Source organism: Pelophylax lessonae (genome assembly GCF_965119305.1).
Source record: "Pelophylax lessonae genome assembly, chromosome: 1".
Classification (NCBI taxonomy): Eukaryota; Metazoa; Chordata; class Amphibia; order Anura; family Ranidae; genus Pelophylax; species Pelophylax lessonae.
Window position 1 is genome coordinate 141,284,703 of NC_138768.1, and position 25,190 is coordinate 141,309,892.

General features: G+C 43.3%; 1 protein-coding gene across 2 annotated transcripts in view; it reads left to right on the forward strand.

Moving 5' to 3' along the window:
- Positions 1–25,190, forward strand: part of CCDC125 (coiled-coil domain containing 125) — a 78,752-nt gene that overhangs the window by 51,575 nt on the left and 1,987 nt on the right. The window contains exons 6-11 of one of the 2 annotated variants that reach the window (XM_082253564.1): positions 2,873–2,958; positions 4,485–4,567; positions 7,362–7,477; positions 14,840–14,944; positions 22,048–22,225; positions 24,211–24,344. In XM_082253564.1, coding sequence (XP_082109690.1) covers positions 2,873–2,958; positions 4,485–4,567; positions 7,362–7,477; positions 14,840–14,944; positions 22,048–22,225; positions 24,211–24,344 — 702 coding nt within the window. The remainder of the gene's footprint in view (positions 1–2,872; positions 2,959–4,484; positions 4,568–7,361; positions 7,478–14,839; positions 14,945–22,047; positions 22,226–24,210; positions 24,345–25,190) is intronic. The other variant, XM_082253565.1, reaches the window with a different exon arrangement.

Below are 25,190 nucleotides of genomic sequence, written 5' to 3' on the forward strand. Positions count from 1 at the left end.
TCCTTTTTAACAGAGGTGTTCCCCTCTATTTATAAGCAACTGTTTACAGAAACCAGTAAGCTCCCGCTGCCCTGTCATAACGCCTGAGTTAATGATGTCCCCCAGATTAACAATAACAATTGGGACTACATATGAGAGGCTCCTTGGATGTTGTTTCGGGCAATCAGGGTGTACCTTGTTTGTCCTTACGGATAGACCCCATAAGGGGATGGCCGCGTCTGCTGCGACCATTTCCAGATGGATCAGACAGACGGTGGTGCAGGCCTATTCCATTAAGGGTCAGGATCCTCCTTTCCCTGTTAAGGCACATTCTACGAGGGCGCTTAGTGCCTTCTTGGCCGCCTGTCATCAGGCGTCAGTGATGCAGGTATGCAAGGCAGCCACATGGTCGTCTGTGCACACTTTCACAAAATTTTATAAGGTGGATGTGTTGGCATCTGCGGATGCTTCTTTTGGTCGCAAGGTTTTGCAGGCTGCTGTTAGGGAGGTTTAGTCCTTTTTTGAAGGTGAATTTGTTATTTTTATCAGGTGAGCTCCAGTTGTTCCTGCTTGAGCTCTTATTTTGCCTGGTTATGTTTAGCCTTTTGTGAAGTGTTTTTTTTTTTCTTCGTCACGAGAAGGACCCAGCCTACAGGACGCTGTTCCTTGCTGGATGCATTGGGACTTTAGATTATACAGTACCTGCCCGGGAAGGTTAAGTGGTGTTTGTGAGGTCAAATCTTTGCACTTCCAGTGGTTTTTGGGAAGCTTTGATCTTACTATTTCAGTTACTGAATAAGGAATATGCTGCCTTAATTGTGGGCACAAATTAGATACTACAATAAGATCGTCATCAGCACCATGAACCATTTATTGAATCATCATTAACTTGAGCTGCATATGCCTGTTACACCTCCGGCGCTTGCCGGACAGACTTAATCTGCTCTGCCTTTGTCTCAATGGGAATGTCGGTCTTGATTGGTCTTTCTAGCCTTGAGGAAGCATAGCTGCAAAACGTGTTGGCTTGCTGGGGACCCCTAGACCGCCTACAACAGAGACCATTATATTATTGATTATCGTGTCACTGATATGTGGCACTGATATTTGGCACTGATACGTTGCACTGGTGGACACTGATTCGGGGCACTGATACGTGGCACTGGTGGACACTGATTCGGGGCACTGATACGTGGCACTGGTGGACACTGATTCGTGGCACTGGTGGGCAGTGGCACTGGTGGACAGTGATACGTGGCACTGGTGGGCAGTGGCACTGGTGGACACATACGTGGCACTGGTGGGAAATGAGGAAATGAGTAAAAAAAAAACAGAGAAGGGGAATCAGGTCACAACACATCATATTCTGATTGGCCAAACACAAAGTCTTCTGTCATATAAGTCGCGGTAAAATCGCAGTAAAAAGTCGCTCCGACATGGGGCGACTTATGGTCGCGGCAGTGTGAACCGGCTCTTATCATAATGCAGTGTCATAAATGTGATCGTCCCTTCTTATTGGCCATTAAAACCCCATCTTTCTCTTTTTTTTAATTTTTGGATATTAATATATTTTGGGAGTGCCCAGCCATTCGGCATTACTGGAAGGAGATCTCAACTTGTGTCCAATCCATTACTATCGCTCCTAATGCAGAAGTATGTCACTTGAGCCTGGTAGACTCGCTAGCTCTCATCAAAATCATTCTTTGCTCACCTTGTATTTCTACGCCAGTAAACTCATTATTTTTTCTTGGAAAAAGGCCTTGGCACCAAGGTTGACTGCTATATTTATCAGTGTTTTACTGATGTTATACCTTTCTCGGTATGTATTTCTCCCTGCCAGCTATTGCCAAGGAGATCTTTAATCCTTGATTTGTATGTACATGATGTAAATCCGAGGGTGTTCTGCTTATAGTTAGGACTTTGATTTTGCTGTCATAGCTAATGGTGCTGTTTCCCAATTGTGAATTGTTTTTTTTTTTTTCTCTTTTGTATTGTCTGCTGTTTTGTATGATGTGTATGCTGTTGCAAAAATAATTTTTTTAAATAAAAAAATATTTAGCAGGGTCACCAGAACAGGGATAGTTTGGAAAACTTGAAATGGGGTACTTGTTCTGGTGACAGCTGTCTAGGAGTTGATAACCCTCGGTTTAGAAAGATTTTTTGGTCACTTTCCGTTTGTCTTTAGGACAGAAAGTGAAAGGAAGTCTCACAGATGGGGCATAGAGGTAAAAAACAACCTGACAAATTTTAACCCTTCCGTACTTTATCAGATGTGGACAAATGGCTTTAGATATACTTGAAATGCAGGCTATATTTTCTTATAAAATTGATTTTGTAGCCTTTTATTCTGCAGAACACCTACCACTGTTAGTTATGCCAGGACTCCAAAATCAAGGTGCAACATCTGGCTTCGCTCACATTGGAGCTACAAGTTGCACCCTATTGTCAGCAATGGTCATGTTCAAATTGGTGCGATGTCGACTTTGCGGCACTGCATTGATTTGAAAAAGTAGTTCCTGCACTACTTTTTGGCAATTTCGAGTGCGACTTGCATAGACATCTGTGCATGAAGATGCCCAGATGTCTTCAAAGTCACACCTGAAGTCGCACTGACATGCAGCTTTGAAATTGTGTGATATTAGATGAAGTCACGCGATTTCAAAGCTGCATTTAATGTGAATGAGGGCTCATCCGTATAGAGTTTTAGGTTTACTGGTCCTTGATAAGGATGTATGTAATGAATTAAACGTCAGACAGAGCATATAGGGCTTGGTTTTGGGCTTATCAACACAGAAAACAAATACAATCTATTATACTGTGATGTTTCACACGGCCTTACTGATTAAATATAGTGCTTACAATGTTAACCTATATTAATGCTTGTGTGTATTTGCAGGAGATAAATGTATTACGGTGGGAAATGGAGTTTGACCAGGTGAGGCTGAAAAACCTGGAGGAGTCCTGGAAGGAAAAATATGAACGGTAGGTCTATATAAAGGGCTCAGTGATTTTAAAAGCCAAAAATAAAACTTTACCAGAAGAAGTCCACCTTCTTCTACTTGGATCTACTTTAAAAGTATAACTAAAGGCAAAACTTTTTTTTTATCTTTACTTTTTCATTCATTTTGAATAGCGTAGAGACGGATTAAAACACTTGTCAGGTTTTACTGCTGTCTGTAATAATAAAGTATTACACATTTTTATTACTTATTATTTGTTTGCTAGGTTCCTATGCTTAACCCTTCAGATATGTTGATTGGTGCAATAATTCAAGGAACTCAAAAGTAGTATTATAAAAAAATGAACTTGCTTCGCTTGGTTAAAGATTTATTACAGATGATAAAGTTGATACATGCAGCATCATTCAAGTCCAGGGGAACCCATAATTTAATTCAAATTTACCAGACATGACAGTCCTCTTTTCCCATGCACTCTGTCGAAGCCCTAGGACAGTGATGGCGAACCTTGGCACCCCAGATGTTTTGGAACTACATTTTCCATGATGCTCATGCACTCTGCAGTGTAGTTGAGCATCATGGGAAGTGTAGTTCCAAAACATCTGGGGTGCCAAGGTTTGCCATCACTGCCCTAGGAGAACTCAATTAGTCGCTACTGTATATACCTTTCATGTTGAGGGGCCTCCTGTCTCTGAAATACAGTGAGTATGGAAAATAATCGCCCCTTTTTTAAAATGATCACATTCTGTTGCTTTGTAGCCTAAAAATGAAGACAGACAGTTTTTAGTTTATCCAGCTGTATTTGTGCAACTTAGAACATCCAAGTGAAAGATATAACACCAACATGTCAGAAAAAAAATAAAAACAATTCAAAAAACGTAATCACTGAGTTGGAAAAAGGATCACCCCCTTGTGTCCCAAACTTTGGGTTGTCATCTGAACAGGAATAGAGGGGAAATCTTCCAATGGGGACACTTGATCTAGTGACCTCCTGCAATTCCCTCACTTTAGAGGGATTTACTTCTACTTCCCATTTTGATGGTGGAACAGGAAGTGAAGGGAAATCTCCTCAATAAGACAAACTGTCTGACAAAAATCTGAAAGGGTTATAGCCCTCCCTTACCTAATTAAACATGAAAAAAATATGTTGCCTTTAGCAAAATGGACTGACAGATCGCCCATGTGAAAGGTGCCTAATACAAAATCCCTATGTACTCTATCCTGCATACCATTCAAGAGAATCTGTTACATTTTGGTTCTGCTTTGCTTAAATTTAACAATTAAGCTTACATTGTAGAGCATTGTTGAAAAGATTTTGAAATAGAACATTGCTTCAGGAACAATATTTGTCGAATGTACAAAAGTGTTTGATCTAATGACTCACCATTTCATATGCAGGTCCCTCTCTGATACCAAGGCTTGTGAAAAGTCTTATTACATATAATACACATTAGTTCTCTCTCTGTGACAGCTATGGTTTTACGTTTGTGTAGAACATTCCACAAAAAATTATTATGCAAAATAACCTCTGATTTTGATGTCGTTTTTCAGGGTACATTGTGAAAACACCGCTCTGAAAGAGAGCCTGGAGTTACGGAGCAATGAAGTAAAAGCCCTAAAAGCTGAAAACACGAGTAAGATTCTAGATTCTTGGCTGCACATTAGGCTGTCCTTTTTGCTAGGTGCTTTGGTATGGCTGACCAGTAATAGAAGTTTCTAAATTATTTTGGAAGAAGTCACCTAATGCACTTTACAGTTACATTACCACAATAGGACACTATTGCCTGCATTATCCTGTATAATATCTTGTTCATTGTGTCCTTTTAAAGAAAATGCAATCACTGGTGGGAATATTGGCTTAAAGCCTGACTTTTTAAAGGCCTCGTTCACACGGGTGAGTTCGGGTACCCACACCCCCACATATGTAGCTGTGGCTTCATACATTTCAAACAGGGTGCCCAGCAAGCGCATCTGTTAGTGCAGTAAAATTTTTTGGGCAAGCTTGGCCGAATCAAACTATTTAAAGGGACATTAAACCTGGAGTTTGACTTTAATGACACCCTGAAAAGCATAACCAGATCAACCTATACCCTAGGAGAATAGAAGCAGTGATTAGTTACAGGGTGTGAAAAGTAAAGCAAAAAAGCTTTAGGAGTTGTTGACCTTGCCAATAAGGGATATTTTCAGTGCAAGTTACAAAATAAAAATGGTTGATACCTTAGGTGCAGCTATAGGCAGCAGCCCTATTTCCTTTAACACTGTGGGGTTGAGTCATGAAAACTATCAAAAAACATACATGGCTCATAATTGTTGCAGATGTACATTGATGATCATGTTCAGTAATGTCGTTTTCACAGGGGAGGATTGGGGGGTAGTTCTGATGGACAGAACCAGTGTTGTCAACTGTCAGTATTTTTACTGGCAGCCAGTAAAAAAACAGCACTTTTCTCCTTCCAGTTAAATTCCAGTGACCTGAAAAGTTTGCCAATAAAAAATATGGCTGTGACGCTCGGCTTGGAACTGCGCATGTGCATTTCCGGCCCAGGGCTGGCCAAGGCCAACTGAGTGCCTGCTACAGTGTGTTCTGGTGGGTCTGGCGGAGGTGGTGCCTGAGTGTGTAGTGTGATGTCATGGTGCAAGGGAGCTGAGAGGAGCGGCCAGAGCCTTATTAACTGATCTGCAGGACTTGAGCAAGGCAAGCTGGGAGCAGGACTGTCAGTGCTGTTTGGACTGGAGTGGACTGAAGGGACCACCTGGCATGGAGAAGACTGTCAAGGTGATTAAGGAGGGGACGTGTAATGACGGTGATCTGTGCTGCTGCACACTGCTGTCAGTGTCACTGTGACAGTCAATTTCATGAGTGTGTGTGCCGCCCATTCTAATTTCTTGCCCTCCTGAGTCCTGTCCCTGAGGTATTACTATATTGAAAATTAAATAGGAAATGTTTTTTGCCTTAATATCTACCTTTAAATCACATTGCCAATTGCATATTGTACTTGTTTGTAGCCTAAATACTGAAATTTGCACTTAAAACTGCAATTTTTCAACTTTTGGAAATGCCAGTAAAAACTTGGCTGTGCCAGTAAACTTTGGGTGTCTTGTCAGTAAATTTCAATCTGGTAGGGGGGGTGTCCACACTGGACAGATAGAACACCTTGTTGTTCTGAGCTCATTCTGGTAGCTGTATATTTAAACTGATTCCAAAAATGATGTCTGAATTTTTTATAGAGTGTATCATTCTTGCTGCTAGCGTAAGAAAACCTCCACCTGATGGCTAATCTATGGTCCACCATGGCTTCTACATAACTCTTTGTGATGGATGAACCTGTTGTGTTGCTAAACGATTCTTTTAGTGGCTAACAGACGTTGACCTTGCATTGCATTGGTTAGAGTATTTCAGGGCTAGCCTACATTAAAAGCCTCCTCCTTCCCTATTGTGCAGCATCTTCTGGTGGCTAGTAACCATAGGCATATACCTAATAAACACGATATAAAGGTGAATTGCAGTTTTCCCTTCTACACATGTTGCCCATGCTGTACTCCTCAGCCAACCAATATTAAGGTCACCGGCACAAGATACGATCAATCTCTGTGTCCCTTCTTATACACTTCTCAGGCTGCAGCTATGTGATTCCACTAAAAATGAATACTCTATGTGATATAAAAAATGCAAAAGTGAGCCCTGCCCACCTTAATACATTTCGATATTATCAGATCCGTCTACTTCGTGATAAGTGATTACCATCAATCTAAATCTCATATAAATCAAATGTACAGTGCAACCACACCAAAAACAATGGTAATGGTATGACTTCAAATGTCCATCAGTGCAATCCTGTATGTGCTTCTTAGTGTCCATATGCCATTAACTTCCTCTCTTCCAATCTGCTCAGCATGCTTATACACCATAGAAAAAAAGTGCTTATCCTCCACCATGCAAAAATCTCAATCATCAGATACCAATTAGTAAAAAGCATCATCAATCTCCTTTGCCCTCTCCAGTTCACCAGGGATCCTTGCCTATTAGGATAATCCTCCCCTCTCAGTCAATCATGCAATTGAAAAAGGCCATCATTGCACAACATGTGTATTTTGTATTAAAACCAACATCCATGTGTCAAATGATTACTCACATGTTACTGTGCCTCTGAGCCAGCATGCGTTCCAATGTGTCTCAACCAGGGACCAGATATGACATGCGTGTTGCCCCGCTATGTCTCAACGGGTTTTGCATAAATAGTGCTTCATCAGGAAGCTGATTGATTTATATGAGATTTGGATTGATGGTAATGACTTATCACAGAGGGATGTGATAACCCTGAAATGTATTAAGGTGTACTTACCAGCTAGCCCGAGCCTGACCTTGTTAACATATTTTCCATTTCTTTATCTTGTATTGTATTTACACCTGTTGTCTCCGCTCTCCAGTTATAAGTCAGCAGCGTCAGGAGCTTCTTGCAATGCTTGATGTGAAAGAGCAGAAAATGTTCCAGGACAATATGTCTCTTGATAAAAGTAGTCTGGCAGAGGTAACTGCACTTGAAGTAAGTCTTCTGTTATGAATATATTTTTTAACTGACTTGTCTGTCTTAGTCATGATAACAGCATTGACACAACTTTCCCATGTATATGTTAATCATTTATTATTGGAAACAGAAGGACATTTTATCAAAGTAGGTACAGAGTAAATCAGTAACAAATGTTAAAGTTGAATTTCAGGCAAAAGTTTTTGATAGAATGATAAAGGGTTAAAAATGTTTGTCAGATTTGTATTGCGGGTTGTGCTCCGGTTCGGGAGATTTCCCTGCTCTTCCTGTCAGAAAACACAACATGATGTGAGATAGAAGCTCCCACAATGAGAGTTTTCACCAGAGCAGGTGCCTACATTGGGAGATTTCACGCTACCCTCTCTTACCTGAAATGCCTATCAACATTTCTTTCCACTTTGCTTGCTATCCCAATGGCATGCATTGCCCTTACAGGAAATGAGCGAAGATGCCCAGTAAAAAAAAAAAAAAATTTTACCCTACTTGAAAAGAAACCACTCCTATTTGACCCATGAATGGAAAAGTATCGTCTGGAATTCCTCTTTAACCACTTCCATACAGCTGAATGTCATATGATGTCCTGGGCTTTCAGTGGCGATAACTGAATGATGGGTGCAGCTACAGGCATCATTCAGAGATCTTTTTTTTCTGCCAGCGAATCCCTGCTCAATAAAAACAATCATAGCTGCAGTTCAGCCACTTGATTGTTTTTATAGGCGGCGGGAGGAGACATTCCAACCCCCCCGCCACTTTCCGGTGCTTCTACCCGCTCGCTCGTGCAATCAGCGTGACGGAGAAGAAATCCGCGGGGCGGCGGAAGTTTACCAAAGAGCTGACTGAGGACCAGGTGGTCCCTAGTCATCTCTATGATCCTTCGAGGCCGGGCGCTACGTTATGACGTTACGTCCAGCCACAGCAGTTGTAATCACTGCCATGTGTTCGGCTGGAAAGCCTGAGATTGTGTTTTTTTTTTTTTTTCTTTATCTTAGGCTTTTCCAGGTTATAGACCCCAGATCTCTCCATAAATAGGACCTGGCATGCCCCATTCCCTTTTACAAGGGATGTTTACATTCCTTGTAATAGGAATACAAGTGATAACATTTATAAAGGTTAAGTGAAAAAATAAAATAAACAACAAATAAAATTAAAGTGCCCCCGTCCCCTCGTGCTCACATGCAGAAGCCAGCGCATATGTAGGCCGCGTCCACATATGTAAAAGGCGTTCAAACCACACATGTGAGGTATCGCCGTGAATGTGAGAGCGGGGGCAATAATTCTAGCACAAGACCTTCTCTGTAAAGCTGGATACACACTATAAGATTTTCTGAAGACTTTTTCCTTCAGATTTACCTTTTCTATGTAGTGCAAGGGCCTGCCTGATTGCATACAAATTGAAAGTGTTTAGGTTTGACCTCATATATTATATGGTTTTGGTAAGTCTGAAGGAAAAAGTCTTCAGAAAATCTTATAGTGTGTATGGCCCATAACTCTAAACTGGTAACCTATAAAATTTTTAAAGCGTAGCCTATGGAGATTTTTAAGTACCAAAGTTTGGCGCCATTCCATGAGTGTGCGCAATTTTAAAGCATGACATGTTAAGTATCTATTTACTCTGCGTAACATCTTGCACATTATACAAAACGATTGGGTTAACTTTACTGTTTTTTGTTTTTCTTTAACTCATGAAAGTGTGTTTTTGTTTTTTTTTTTTTAAATCACGTTTGAAAAATTGCTGCGCAAATACAGTGTGACATAGAAAATTACATTGACCGCCATTTTATTCCCTAAGGTCCTGCTAAAAAAAAATACACTGCTCAAAAAAATTGAAGGAAGCCTTTTTTAATCTGATTATAGCATCAAGTCAGTTAAAGTCCTTGGATATTGATCTGCATAGTTAACCACTTTACCACCGGAGGATTTTGCTGTCTTACGTCCAGGCCACTTTTTGCGATTCGGCACTGTGCGACTTTAACTGACAATTGCGCGGTCATGCAACACCGTACCCAAACTAAATTTACGTCCTTTTTTTCCCACAAACAGAGCTTTCTTTTGGGGGTATTTGATCACCTGTGCGATTTTTACTTTTTGCGCTATAAACAAAAAAAGAGCGACAATTTTGAAAAAATAACAATATTTTTCACATTTTTTTTTATATGAAATTCCCCCCAAAAAAATGTAAAAATCAAAATTTTTTATCATTTTAGGCCAATTTGTTTTCTGCTACATATTTTTAGTAAAAAAAATCGCAATAAGCGTATTTTGATTGGTTTGCGCAAAAGTTATTGCGTTTACTAACTAAGGGAAAGATTCCTGTCATTTTTGGTGTTTTTTTTTTTTTTTAACTAGTAATGGCGGTGATCTGCAATTTTTTTTTTTTTTTTGTGGGACTGTGACATTGCGGCGGACATTTTTGACACTTTTGGGGGTACCAGTGACATTACTACAGTAATCAGTGCTATACATATGCACTGTTACTGTAAAAATGACACTGGCAGGGAAGGGGTTAATTTTTATTGGTGATCAAGGGGTTAATGTATGCCTGGTGCTTACTGACGTGTGTGGGGGGAGGTGACTGAGTGACACAGGGACAGATCGCAGGTTTAGCTATGCTGAACCCTGCAATCTGACCCTGTCTGTCACTTAGGACAGTGGTCCTCAACCCTGGTCCTCAGGGCCCACTAACAGGCCAGGTTTGCAAGATAACTGAAATCTATCCCAGGTGATATCATTTGCTGCTCAGTGATTGCAGTACTCTAGTCTGCATCTCCCCAAGGCAATACTTAAAATCTGGCCTGTTAGTGGGCCCTGAGGACCGGAGTTGAGGACCACTGACTTAGGAGATCCGCCTGCTTGTGTTTACACAAGCGGGCGGATCTCCACACTGGATTTCTCGACGATTGGGGAAGAGCGGCGGTGATCACCGCCGCTCCTCCCCTGGCCCGACTCCCGCTGTAACTGAATACAGGGGGAGCGAGACTCCGGCGGCGCGCGTGAGCCGCCCACAAGGGGAGGAGTCCAGCGACGTAGGTCTACGTCGCTGGACGGGAACAAGCCACTTTGCCGCAGTACATTCAACGTGACTGGTCGGCAAGTGGTTAAGTAGCAAAGGGGGAGGGATGTTAATCAGTTTCAGCTGCTTTGGTGTTAATAAAATTAACAATAGGTGCACTAGATGGGCAACAATGAGGCGACCTCCAACACAGGAGTGGTTTTACAGCTAGAGGTCACTGACTTTTTTTTTCCCTACTCATCTTTTCTGACTGGTTTTCACTAGTTTTGTGTTTGGCTAGAGTCAGTGTCACTACTGGTAGCATCAGGCAATCCCTGGACCCTATATAGGTTGCACAGGCAGTCCAACTCCTCCAGGATGGCACATCAATACGTGCCATTGCCAGTAGGTTTGCTGTGTCTCCCAGCACAGTCTCAAGCGCATGAAGGAGATTACAGCAAACACGCAATTACTCTAGGAGAGCTGGACAGGGCCATAGAAGGTCCTTAACCCATCAACAGGGCCGGTATTTGCTCTTTGTGCAAGGAGGAACAGGATGAGCACTGCCAGAGCCCTACAAAATGACCTCCAGCAGGCCACTGGTGTGAATGTCTCTAACCAAACAATAAAAACCGGCTTCATGAGGGTGGCCTGAGGGCCCAATGTCCTTTAGTGAGCCCTGTGCTCACTGCCCGGCACTGTGGAGCTTGACTGGCATTTGCCATTGAACACCAGAATTGGCAGGTCAGCCACTGGTGCCCTGTGCTTTTCACAGATGAGAGCAGGTTCACCCTGAGCACACGTGACAGATGTGAAAGGGTCTGGAGAAGCCATAGAGAACGTTATGCTGCCTGTAACATCGTTCAGCATGACCGGTTTGGTGGTGGGTCAGTGACAGTCTGGGGAGGCATATCCATGGATGTCACTTGCCTGATGAAGGGGCCATGCGTGGCTGTGATGTATTGCTACATATCTATTATGTGACCACTAAATAAAGCTTTGGACCCTTTTGAGGAATCCTTGCTGGTGCTGATTACATTTCTTCACTTTGAGTAACCACGGTTTCCAACTTATGGTCATTACAGCACCCAGCATCACTGAACTGCCAGTTATCTTAAATGTGTGCGTGGGGAATATTGCGTTTCAATATGCATGGAGGGATGCACACACCTCTACAGGCTAGACAATGGCACCCTGACTGCCATTAGGTATTGGGATGAAATCCTTGGATCCATTATCAGACCCAAGCTGGTGCAGTGGGTCCTGGGTTCCTCCTGGTGCACAACGATGCCCGGCCTCATGCGGCGAGACTATGCAGCCAGTTCCTGGAGGTTGAATGGATTGATACCATTAAATGGCCCCCGCGCTTGCCTGATCTAAATCCAATAGAACACCTCTGGGACATTATGTTTTGGTCCATCCAATGCCACCAGGTTGCACCTCAGTCTGTTCAGGAGGTCAGTGATGCCCTGGTCCAGATCTGGGAGGAAATACCCCAGGACACCATTTGTCTTCTCAACTACTGAGTGCCATTTTGAGTTGCTGCAATGAAATTTCAGCAAAATGGTGTCTGCTGATCATTTTTTTTTTTTTTTCCATCAAATAATGTGGTATCCTTTCATTCCTAACACATTACCCAGTCCATATCAGTATAAATATCCAGCATGATATTTTTCCCCAATAAGATCTGATGTGTTTTCCAAAGTGTTCCTTTCCTTTTTTTCGAGTAGTGTATATTGGTCCGGTATGGAAGCGGTTAACTACAACATTTTTTTTCCCCAATTGACTTGTAACTTTTTTGGTTTTCTGCCCACTTTAAGGCCCCTTTCACACATACAGTCCGTTCAGTTCATCAGTTCAGTCACGTCAAATGTATCAGTTTTTCATCCGTTTTTCATCCGTTTTGCATCCGTTTTTCATCCGTTTTTCATCCGTTTTTCGTCAGTTGTCATCCGTTTTTCGTCAGTTGTTATCTGTTTTTCATCCTTTTTTCATCCGTTGTCATCAGTTGACATCAGTTTTTCATCCGTTGTCATCAGTTGACATCAGTTTTTCATCCGTTGTCATCCGTTTTTCGTCCGATCCGTTTTTTTGACGGATGAAAAATAGGGCATTCATCCGTTCAAAAAAACGGACATTGATGGAAGAAGATGAAAACGGATGTTAACTGATGATCATCAGTTGTCATCCGTTTTTACATAGAGATGCATTGATGTCCGTTTTTCATCCGTCAACGGATGGATGAAAAACGGACAAACGGACAGCATGTGTGAAAGGGGCCTAAAGGTTTTGAAACTGTATGCATACTTTAATATTTGCCACATGTATCATGTGTTCAGCAGTGATTTTTCACTTCTCATCTAAGATTGTCCGTGAAGCAAGGGGTCATTCACATCAAAAGCTGCTACATCGCTGAAAAAATGTAATACTGTTGCAGCTTACCCGTCCTTAGGGACGTTGCCTGCAATTTTTTTATTTTGGCAAGTCCTTTTCTCTTTAGTTTTACCTCATGATCCCTGCCAGTAACACACATCTTGTTCTAAAATGATAATGCTCACTTACTGTACCAGATCTTTGGAAGAGTAATGTCAGCCTAGCACTGAAAGTGTAATTTACAGAACACCTCTCCTCTTCTCATCCCCATAATATGATGGGGAGGTTCTCTGTAGTCAATGGCTAAACTGGGCAGGACTGAGAGCACAGGAAGTTACTATCTTCTATGATAGGTATAAAACAGATAAAACAAAATACATTCAATGGCATTTTCAACAGACCAAAAGAGAGCAAGAAGTTGATTGTTAGGGTTTATCAACACTTTAACCACTTAAGCTGCGGAAGATTTTACCCCCTTCCTGACCAGGGCCTATTTTGCGATTCGGCACTGCGTGACTTTAACGGACAATTGCACGGTCGTGCGACGCTGTACCTAAACGAATTTGACGTCCTTTTTTTCCCACAAACAGAGCTTTCTTTTGGTGGTATATGATCACCTGTGCGATTTTTTTTTTTTTTTTTTTTTTTTTTTTTTTTTTTCAAAAATAACTATTTTTCACATTTTTTTTTTTTATATGAAATTCCCCCCCCCCCCCCCCCCCCCAAAAAAATGTAATAATCGAAATTTTTTAACATTTTAGGCCAATTTGTTTTATGCTACATATGTTTGTTAAAAAAAAATCGCAAAAAGTGTATTTTGATTGTTTTTTTGCGCAAAAGTTATTGCGTTTACTAACTACGGGAAAGATTTTTGTCATTTTTGTTGTTTTTTTTTTTTTTAAAGGAGTAATGGCGGCGATCTGCGATTTTTTTTTTTTTTTTTCTGTTACTGTAAAAATGACACTGGCGGGGAAGGGGTTAACTTTATTTGAGAGGGAGGGGTTAAGTGTGTCCCTAGGGGCGTGATTCTAACTGTGATTGGATGTGGCTTGATGTGTAAGAACAGAGATCAACAGTCCTACATAGTAGAACTGTATGATCTCCATTCTTACACAGGGAAGAATGACAGGCGGCTTTGTTTACTTTAGCCGCCTGCCTTTCTCCCACTGTAACGGACAATCGCGAGCCCGGGTCCACATTGGGTCAGCCGGGCACACGCGCGGGGGGGGGGTCCGTGAGCGAGCGGGAGCGCGCCTCCGACGGCACATGCTCGCTCCCTAGACCCTCCCAGGCTAGCGACATAGTCCTACGTCGCTTTGCCTGTGAGGGGCTGACCGCCGCAGTAAATAGTCGTGCGGTGGTCGGCAAGTGGTTAACTCCTACATTTAAGTTTACAGCGTGAATCATTTTTTATTTAATCTCCCTTAAAGGCAATGCCTAGGGAAAAATAATATCTAGTACACCTCTGCTACACATGCACATTTCCTCATTTTTTGTGTCTCCTTTAAAATGCTAAATGTACAGAAAAAATATCTCTTAAACCCAAAGTGTAGCTAACATTTTAAAAAAGAAAAATAAGCACAAGAGACATAACTGACAGTCAGTAGGATGTGTCCCTTGTGCTGATGTCTCTTCCTTTAGTTTAAATTCTCCTCCATGCAGACCCCCCTCCCATCCCCATTAATACAACTAATGGCCTGTTACAGGCTCTCAGCAAAAGAGCCCAGCTGGGCCATTCATAGAAGTTGTACTACAGCTTCTATGAATGAAACGGGATCTATGAATGGAGGGGATGGAGGTATCAATCATCTGCCTGTCTTGCATTCAGAGATCCTCTTTGCATATGTCTGTACTCTGAGGTGGTATTTTCATATGCAATAAAATTGTTGTCTCTAATTTGTAATAGTAGACATGTTGGAGAATGTTATCTACTTTGATATTTGTGAAATGCATTGTACATATGTTTTGTATTAATGTAAGTTGAACATACTTTGCAGCTTGCTGTGCTAGGTGCTTGTACATGTGCTACTGGAGGAGAACCCTGCTCATGTGCAAAGATGTCAGCTGCAACACGAAAACAGCTGCTTCAGCTCCGACAAGAAGTAAGTCTTTCATCTGGCCGATCCCTGTGTGTTATTCTACAGTTTCTGTTAGTTTAGGATAGACTTTCTTGCCAGACATGTATATCTCAAAACTGGTACAATGCCTTATAAAAGCACATCCATTCATATTTTAGGAATTCCATCCCCAAAGAAATTTTGACCAGCCCTTGGAGACTTTAGAAGGCATTCTGTCCCTGTGGACAGATTTATTCAAATTTTTGAAACATTCGTATCACATCTTAGACCAGGAGTTCCCAAACTGTGGGTTGGGACCCACTGGTGGGTCACGAGCTGCGTTTGAGTGGGTCGCACTGAGACAGAAATCACTGAGAGCGGGCCCGCTTAAATTGTGCTGTGCGAGCCCGCACAAATTACAGAGAGCCAGCGCAGTCAAATTGCAATGGATTCAGGATCCTGCCCACTCAGTTTACAGAGGCTGGTCTGCATTTCCCGAGAGGAGGATACTTGCATCAGTGAGTACGTATGTGGGCTGTTATGTAGGATATGTTCATGGGGTGCAGAGCCAGCTCCTCAGTCCTGCTGGCGGCAGCGGTGGTGGCTAGACTGGCAGCGGGATTCTCTCAGACTATAGCGGGCAGAGACGGCAGCCTCGGTGTCATAGGAGGACCAGGTGGCCCGGTGGTGTCAGGAGTTCATGGCAGCTTCTGTGACCCCAGTAGAGGATCTGAAGGAGAAGAGCCAGAACACCAAGACCAGCATAGAGCTCCTCATCATGGAGACTCTTGGTGAGGTGTGCTGGGCCCTGGAGAGGGCAAACAGGGGCTTCATCTTCACTGTGGACAGCTGGAAGAGGAAGGAGGGTGAGTGCCATATAGCCTGCTGATCACTGTCCTGGCGTGGTTGTTTTCTGTCTTCTGCCTACCTTATACTGTCTATGAGGGTGCTGAATACTTACAATTCTGCTTATATGCCACACATGCCACAGGTTTCTGACCCTTCACTTAGAACATCTGGCAAGTGTATTCAATAATAAATTGTCAAGTAGTAAATTGATATTTTTAATTTAACATCCCCCCTCCCTTAATAATAATGCATTATTATTTGCATTTATATAGCGCCAACAAACTCTGTAGCGCTTTTCAATATTCAATTACAAGCAAGTGGGTCCAAAAAAAATGACTGTATTGAGAAGTGGGTCTTGGCCCAAAAAAGTTTGGGAAGCCCTGTCTTAGACATAAGTAACTATATTTCTCTATCGCTCATTGACAGACGTAGTCCTCGGTGATACAGCACCTTCGGGTTATGTTGCCTCCACAGGAGCAGGACTAGACAGGAAATAAAAATGCTCTGGCCACACCCTAGGGGCAGTCCCAGAGGGTATATCCTCTCTCTCTCCGCCACAGCAAATCAGTTTTTTTCTGTCTAGTCAGGAGTAAGGACCTAGATACCTTGCTGGGATCTTCGGTCCTGGCAAGATTTTTTTCTTAAAAAGATTTTTTAGACAGCTTTTTTTCTCCAGTGTTCCTGTGAGATCTTCAAGCAAGAAAGCTGAACTGGGCGACGGGCTGGATGTTGAGATCCGGTGGTCACCCCAGTTCAGCCTATGAGCGCGTGCAGGCCATAGCTCCGCGCTGGGTCGGCCGCTGGGGGACTGACCCCGCGAGTTAAACGTCTCGCTGAAACGCCAAGGACCATGAGTCACGGCGTCCGTATTGGTCGACAGCCCTCCCGCCCCGGTGGAGAGGGGTACTTTCAGGATTTGGTGCCCGCCTGGTTCCGGTATGGTGAGTAGTATGTTCCCCATTTTCCCTTGACGGGTCTTGTGGTGAACGCGGGCCCCTCTCTGTATGGTAAGATAGAGTCCCCCTCTATCCTATAACATGGCACAGATCCCCCTACTTTGAGTGTGATTTTATGTGCAAAAAGCCAGGAGGCTTGGTTTGGGAGCTAACAATCTAATTGTATACATGTTAAAAAGATTGTAATCAGTGGCAGTCTGGGAATCTTACTGTGATAATAATAAGTACCTACCAGTCAGAAGCCACGGACATGTAGACTACCCTCCTAGTCAAACGAACGGCCATGCGGTCCGCCAGGGCCGGTACCACCAACCACGCCAAATCCCCATGCAGAGAAGGTGTTGTGTGCTCTGCAGCACACCGCTATTCGGTACAGGCCGCCGACATTTTTTTTTGCTGGATCGCACGAGCCGCCATTTTGGCGTAGCCTCGTGTCTCCAGCATGGGGGCGGCCATGTTTGAGGTGATCCAAACACCTCGTGGAGCTAGGGGAGGCGCCGGAAGGCGTGCAGAGGGGCGGAACCGCCTCCTTTCTTCCTGGGCAGCCAGCCAAAAGACTTCCTGTTTGTGAAGACAGCGCTGTAACCTGTTGCAGTTAAACTCTGAGCATCAAGTGGTGAGCCTGGGGGTCTATCTCTCTCTCTCTCTCGATCGATAGGGATCCCTAGCAGGTAACACTAAGGGGCTTTTGTGGCGCTGGGGGTCTGAAAAAAAAAAAAAGTTTTTTTTATTTAATTGAATTGTATTATCCGGGAAGTTACTGGAATAATCATGGACCCTGCCACACTAATTCCCCCACCTGTTTTCCCTTGAGGGGGCCACGGGACCCGCCGGTGCACAGAGTATGGATGCATTTACAGCAGTTTTGGAGTCTTTGGTGGCTCGGGTGGAGGCAGCCTGTCAGGGACGGGGGTCAAGGAAGCGACCCCCGCCTACCCCTATATTATCGGACACCTCTGACTCAGATTCAGAGATGGTCACTGCAGCTGCAGGTCCCTCTGCAAGGGCTGTTACCTCAGGTAAAGCTCCCTCAGACAGTGAGGAGGACGTTCCTTCTCCCACTATAATTCAGGAAGAAGCATTGGTGGACGCACTAGTTGTGGCAGTGCGGGAAACCTTAAGACTTGAGGTTTTACCGGCAGAGGCAACTGAAACAGAGATTCCCTTTGGTACTAACAAGCCCATCAAAACGGTGAAGGTTTTTCCTGTACCCAAGTGTTTTGGGAATAAAATTAAAGGAGAATGGGAGCATTCTAAGCGTACCTTTACGATTTCCAAGCGTATTGCTAGACGCTATCCATTTGAGGAATCCTTCATTAAGAAATGGACGGTACCACCAGTGGTGGATCCACCTATTTCCAGGCTGAATAAAGCCACGGTTATCCCAGTGGAGGACACTTCGTCCTTTAAGGATCCGGTGGATCGGAAGATGGAAGCAGAGTCCCGCACTATCTTCTCTCTGATAGGGTCAGCATTTAGACCAGTAATTGTTATTGGTCTAGTTTCCCAGACACTTACGGAATGGGCAAGATTGGTACGCCAAGACCTTAGGGGAAAAGATATTCCCCAGGAAACATCTGATTTGATGGAACAGATTATACAAGGGCTACAGTTTATCTGTGACGCAGCCTTGGACACTACTCCCCTATTAGGGCATGCATCTATGTCAGCGGTAATCCTCAGACGTGTGCTGTGGTTAAAATGCTGGTCAGCTGACCTAGGTTCCAAAAAGACCTTGACGAATCTCCCCTTTCAGGGGAATCGTCTATTTGGGGCCACCCTAGATGAAATCATTAAGGATGCCACTGGGGGCAAGAGCACTTTTTTGCCACAGGCTGCTAAAGCTAAGGGACCTCGCAACAAGCGAAGACCTTTCTTTACCGCCCATAAAGGGTTCGTACGCCCGGCTGGAACAAGCGGGAAAGGCAAGACTCCTCCAGGAGGGTTCAAGAAAGGCTGGTCGGACAAACGGAGGACCGACTCAGCCAAACCCGAAGCAAAGGATTACACAGCCTGAAGGTGCGCCCCCACCCGGGTTGAGGGTGGGGGGACGTTTTCACCGGTATTCAGGACATTAGATCGAGCATCGACTACTACTACCGGTGCGATTCTTCCCTTCCAACATTTAAGTACTACAGAGAGCGGTAGTCACCGTTCCCTGAATAGATCTTTTCCTTTACCTTTTCCTAAGATTAGTCTCTATTCCCCACAGGAATCGGATCTGGTTGACCAGACAGACCAAGAAGCCTCTAGCCGGGTGACTTCGGTCCCTGAGGTTCAACCAGAAAAGATCACCCTTCCTGATAGGAATCAGGTATCTGATAAATGTGTGGGAACAGAAAACGACCAGACTTTCTCGGATGGTCGGGGCCAGATAGCTCTAGGGATGCCTGGCTCAGATCCAGTCAGCGCCAGTGGTCCTAGAAATTCTAGGCTGGCCTCGTCAAGCCGGCCTGGCCGACTTGGACATGCTAGTCGCAGACGTTCCGTGGGAACTTTGTCTCAGGGAATGTCTGTGGTCTCAAGGACCAATTTACCATCATGCTTTACAGTCGCTGGTTTTAATGGCCTGGCCATTGAGACCCAAGTACTGAAGGACAGAGGGTTGTCAGCTTCAGTCATTCCTACCCTTATTAAAGCCAGGAAAGCGACTTCCAGCAAGGTCTATTATCACACATGGAAGACTTATATTGCGTGGTGCGAATCTTTAGGATTTCCTCCACGTACCTATTCGGTGACTCGAATATTGGCCTTTTTGCAAAAAGGGGTTGAGCAGAAACTAGCTTTGAGCACCATCAAGGGTCAAGTTTCAGCATTAGCAATCTTCTTTCAGAAACTTTTAGCTACCAAGTCCTTGGTGCGGAATTTCATCCAGGGGGTGCGGCACCTGGCTCCACCAGTCCGCACGCCCTTACCGCCCTGGGATCTTAATTTAGTTTTGTCGGTTCTACAGAAACCTCCCTTTGAAAACATCAGGGAGATTCCCTTGCTTACTTTATCCCAGAAGGTGGCCTTCTTGGTGGCTATCACTTCTGCTCGCAGGGTGTCAGAACTGGCTGCATTATCATGCCAGTCCCCATACCTAGTGATTCATAGGGATAAGGTAGTACTTCATCCTAAGCCATCCTTTCTTCCTAAGGTGGTTTCAGATTTTCATCTGAATGAAGATATTGTACTACCTTCCTTGTGTCCTCAGCCCAATCATCATCGGGAACATGCGTTGCATTCCTTGGATGTGGTTCGGGCAATCAGGGTATACCTGAAAGCTACGGAATCATTCCGTAAGACGGATTCACTTTTTGTGATCACGGATGGCCCCAGAAAGGGGTTGCCTGCATCTGCCGCGACCATTGCCAAATGGATTAGACAGACGGTGGTACAGGCTTATTCTATTAAGGGTCAGAGTCCTCCGTTCCCTGTTAGGGCGCACTCCACTCGAGCGCTCAGTACTTCCTGGGCCTTTCGCCATCAGGCGTCAGTGGTCCAGGTATGTAAGGCGGCCACCTGGTCGTCGGTACATACCTTTACAAAATTCTATAAAATTGATGTGATGGCATCGGCGGATGCCTCATTTGGCCGCAAGGTTTTGCAGGCCGCAATTTGAGGAGACCGGTGGTCTACCTCGAGGGTTTTTTTCTGTTTGAAAAATTTCTTTTTGTTGAGTCTCATCATTAAGGATGAGCATTGTAAACTTCTAGTTGGCATCGGTTGGGCCTTCTAGATTGGGATTTGATTTCCATTTTCCCACCCCTCATTTGTGATACTGCTCTGGGACTTCCCGAAGGTGCTGTATCACCGAGGACTACGTCTGTCAATGAGCGATAGAGAAAAATGGATTTTTGTAAAATCTTACCGTAAAATCCTTTTCTCTTAGCTCATTGACAGACGTAGTCCCCGCCCCTCTGTTTTTGAGTTGGGTTGGGTTAAATTCTCTAAGCACTGCTTTTGTGACATAACTGATTTGCTGTGGCGGAGAGAGAGAGATTTACCCTCTGGGACTGCCCCTAGGGTGTGGCCAGAGCATTTTTATTTCCTGTCTAGTCCTGCTCCTGTGGAGGCAACATAACCCGAAGGTGCTGTATCACCGAGGACTACGTCTGTCAATGAGCTAAGAGAAAAGGATTTTACGGTAAGATTTTACAAAAATCCATTTTTTTACTCACAAACCTCAATAGACCATAGAGATCCCAGAAGATCCGCACTTGAACAGATATTGATATGATAAAATTCCAAAGTGTAGAATCAGATGTAGTGGGGAATAAGAGCAAGGTTGACATGTTTCATGACGTGTGCTTTACTTTTGCATTGGTTGTCTGAAGATTCTGGATCTTTTCTATTGTAAGCTCTAATGAGCAGGACCCTCTGATTCCTCCTGTATTTAATTGGTTTGTAAAGAGCTGTGCAAACTGTTGGTGCTATATAAATCCTGTATACTGTAGTAGCAATAATAATAATCTTCAGAGATATGGTTTGCACCTCAACTCTGAAGATAAATTCTAAGCATGTAAATCGGAGAGTCTCTCTGGTTTTCATTCTGCACCTACTTCTGGCTCATCCTTTAATTATGGTTTCCATGTCATCTGTTGACTTTTGTACATATTCCCATGGCCAATGCAGTAGAGAGCAGACAGAACAGCCACTTTACCCTCCAATAGATTCTTCTATTGGGAGTCCTGAATTCAGCAGGTTATCCTAAGAGTTCAGTTAAAAAGTTGAACGTGGCATGTCGCAGCATTGTTGGGAGTGTTACAGTGGTACAGGGCTGTTCTGCTTCTCTTAAGATTGTTAATGCCCCTGGGTGCATCTCATGGAGGGTCTAGCGGTTACAGCCAGCTTGCAGATAAGCAGGTGCCGTACCAAGTTATAAAAAGCAAAGCTGTTGCTGTACAGATGAGAGGCTGAAGCAAGCAGCAGATGTGGGGTCAGATAGGCAAGGGGTTGAGGTAAGCCAAAGTGCCAGTCAAAGTCAGATTCCAGGAAACACGCACAGCATTCAGGTAGAGACAGACAAACAGAACCTGTTGATCTGGCACTGATTACTGAGTCCTCTATATAGGTGTTTAACAAGGGTCAGGTATAGAGGCTACATAAAGGCAGCATTGTAGTTCCAGGAACAGACAGCAGATTCCAGAAAGTTGATCTAGTAGACATGCCCAATCTGCGACCCAAGTACAGCTACTTATGGATCTTCACAGCTTTTCATTAATTTCTATGTTGGTAATTCTTGAACTGCCAATCCATGCCAGCAATATCATATTTGTCAAAAATTTGGGTGATGCAAGAGTTTCTTATAAACTGCATTATACATTTGTTGTATCTGAATTGAAAACTCTGGTTTTGCAGTATGAAATTGAGAAGAAGAGTAAAGAAGAAGCTTATGTAATGGCTGATGCATTTCGCATTGCGTTTGAGCAGCAGTTGAAGCGCAGGAATAATGAGAATCTACCTCTGAGTGACATGGAGAAGCTCTGTAAGAAAGGGAGTAAGAGAATAAACAGGTGGAGACGTCTTAAAGAGAATGGTAAACCCTGTCTTGTGAAGGATACTCTTCTTTTATAATAAATGTGTAGCCTTTCTCTCATTGGGATAGATGTAGAATATGTGCATTGTTTGCTCTTAATGGTTAAAGTGACAATGCCTCTTTAAATAAATTGACAATGTCTGCTTATAGCCCCCCCCCCCCCCCCCCCAATATGATATACTTAAAGTGCCTTGAAAAAGTATTCACACCCCTTGAAATTTTTTCCACATTTTGTCATGTTACAACCAAAATTGTAAATGTATTTTATTGGGATTTCATGTGACAGACCAACACAAAGTGGAACATAGCTTTGAAGTGGAAGAAAAATGATAAAGGGTTTTCAAAATTTTTACAAATATGTGGAAAGTGTGGCATGCATTTGTATTCAGCCCCCCGGAGTCAATACTTTGTAGAGCCACCTTTTGCTGCAATTACAGCTGCAAGTCTTTTTGGGGATGTCTCTACCAGCTTTGCACATCTAGAGTGACATTTTTGCCCATTCTTTGCAAAATAGCTCAAGCTTTGTCAGATTGGATGGAGAACATCTGTGAACAGCAATTGTGAAGTCTTGCCACAAATTCTCAATTGGATTTAGGTCTTAACTTTGACTGGGCCATTCTAACACATGAATATGCTTTGATCTAAACAATTCCATTGTAGCTCTGGCTGTATGTTTAGTGTCATTGTCCTGCTAGAAGGCGAACCTCCTCCCCAGTCTCCAGTCTTTAGCAGACTCTAACAGATTTTCTTCTATGAATACTCTTATTTGGCTCCATCCATCTTTCCATCAACTTTGACCAGCTTCCCTGTCCCTGCTGAATAAAAAGGTTTTGTCCATAGTTCAACTTTAATTTACAATATTGGCTTGTGTAGCCATTATTGCCAAGTTATATTTTTTTCCCCACTAAGGAGTTACCCTTGGCACTCTTCCCAATTGTGGACCCAAGCCTTGTCAGAGATATTAAGGTGAAGGCTACTAGCACACTGATGGAGATCGTATACTAAAGGACCTCGGCTGCTGGAGTATCCCCTGCACACAGTGTAGACTCGCAGAACTTTGTAACAAGAAAGGGTGTAGGTCACTGTGGGTCGTTGCAAGGGGAAACGCACGCCTATGTCTCAGCGTTTCACCATAATGCGTTTTATGTGCATGCGCTTTCTCGAGTCACCAACCTTCTCTGGCTCTGCCCCCTTCCAACGTGGCCCAATGATGTAATCTGACTCCATAGCCCAGAGGCTCGGATGCCGGGGCCCCTTTCAGGAGAGTATAATGCACTTCCTGTTACAAAGTTCAAGTCTACACTTGTTTGCAGTGGATAGTTCAGCAGCCGAGGTCCTTTACAATACTATCTCCATCAGTGTGCTTGCAGCCTTCACCTTACCATCTCTGACAAGGCTTGGGTCCACAATTGGGTATGCCACACGGTTGATTATCACAGAACTACCCAGTTACATTATTATTCTTTTATATGACTTTTCCAACCAAAAGTCAATTGTGATCGGACTTCATGTGACTTTTTACTTTCCAATAAATTGTTTGTTATTTCAATGGGACTGATATGGATACTGGATTTTATCCTTGCTGAGACATTGCAGAATTTCAATATCACATATATTCACAGTGTGGGTTTTAATATATAGTCCTAAGTGCTCCTACAGAAATATTTGATGTTTTTTTTTTTTTTTTTATGCTGACCCCTCTTAGCGGCTATGGACTTTTTTGCATGAGGATATTCCCTGAGTTGGTTGTCCCTTTTGGCACCTGATCTTTTTTTTTTTTTTGTATGGATCAATAAGATTCAAACGTACTCTAATGCTGATTGATGGTGGAGAGCACATGGATTCATAAGGTCCTTTGAGAAGGACCATAGTTTGCTATAGGGTACCGTGCTTAGGTCATTCATCATAAACTTGGATAAAAAATGGCCTATGGTAGTACTGGGTGGCTTCTGAATTACTAAATGTATGCTTTTTTTCTTTTGTAGGGCATATGCTGGAAAAAGATAAGGACATAAGCTTAGGCCAGAAATTAAAAAGCATGCTGATCTCTTCTATTGACGGTACAAATTTAGATGCAGCAGATGACCCACAAGAGGTCCTTACAGTGTTAGTTGACCTGGTGAGTGGACATTAAAAAATATACAATTTTAAATTGATTCTATATCACTCTGTAAAAGACATGTCAGTAATTTGCTTAATATAAGTACTTGGTTTAGTATAGGTTTGTTTAACCGACCCTATTTTTAGTTGAATACAGTACATCATTTAACAGTGTATGTATAGGAATTGATATACACTGACACAAAGTATATATCAAGCATGAAAAAAGTGTGTTGGGTTCCAGTTTAATCAGAAATCCCCAGTCTATCTTGTGACACCTCTTTCAGCTCCCCAAGTTCTGTAGGGAGATATAGCTACCATAGTGGTGCTCATATTCACTGTCACCTGCTGTTGTGTGGATGCAACTCTCTCAAGTGAATGTACAGATTTCTGTCTGTCAGTGTAAAACCAAGCAAGGAACACTTAAGGCCCGAACACACGAGTCGAAATTCGGCCGGGAATTTTCGTCCGACCGATCTGCCGATTTTCGGCTTGTTAGTATGGTGCTCTCGACAACCGACTCCAACTTTTCGGCCGAAAAAATTTTGGTGTGCAGGCTATAAAATTTTTGTCCACTGTCAAAACACGTCCGATTTTCATGCAGTCAGTACAGATTTCGACACGGAAAAATCTTATGAGCAAGACTAGGCATGCTCAGAGATGAAAGAACACAAAGAAAGCAATCCAACACGACATCACTTCTGAAGTAGAATTCTGTCGGACGACAAAATTCGTGTGCAGTCTAGAGCACATTCCAACCAACAGACACCACTCTGGACAAAAGACGAACAACCAGTCAGCGGAAATTTGTTGCGTGTGTACGAGGCTTTAGGCGCACATGTCCAGATATCTGCTGTGTGTGTGT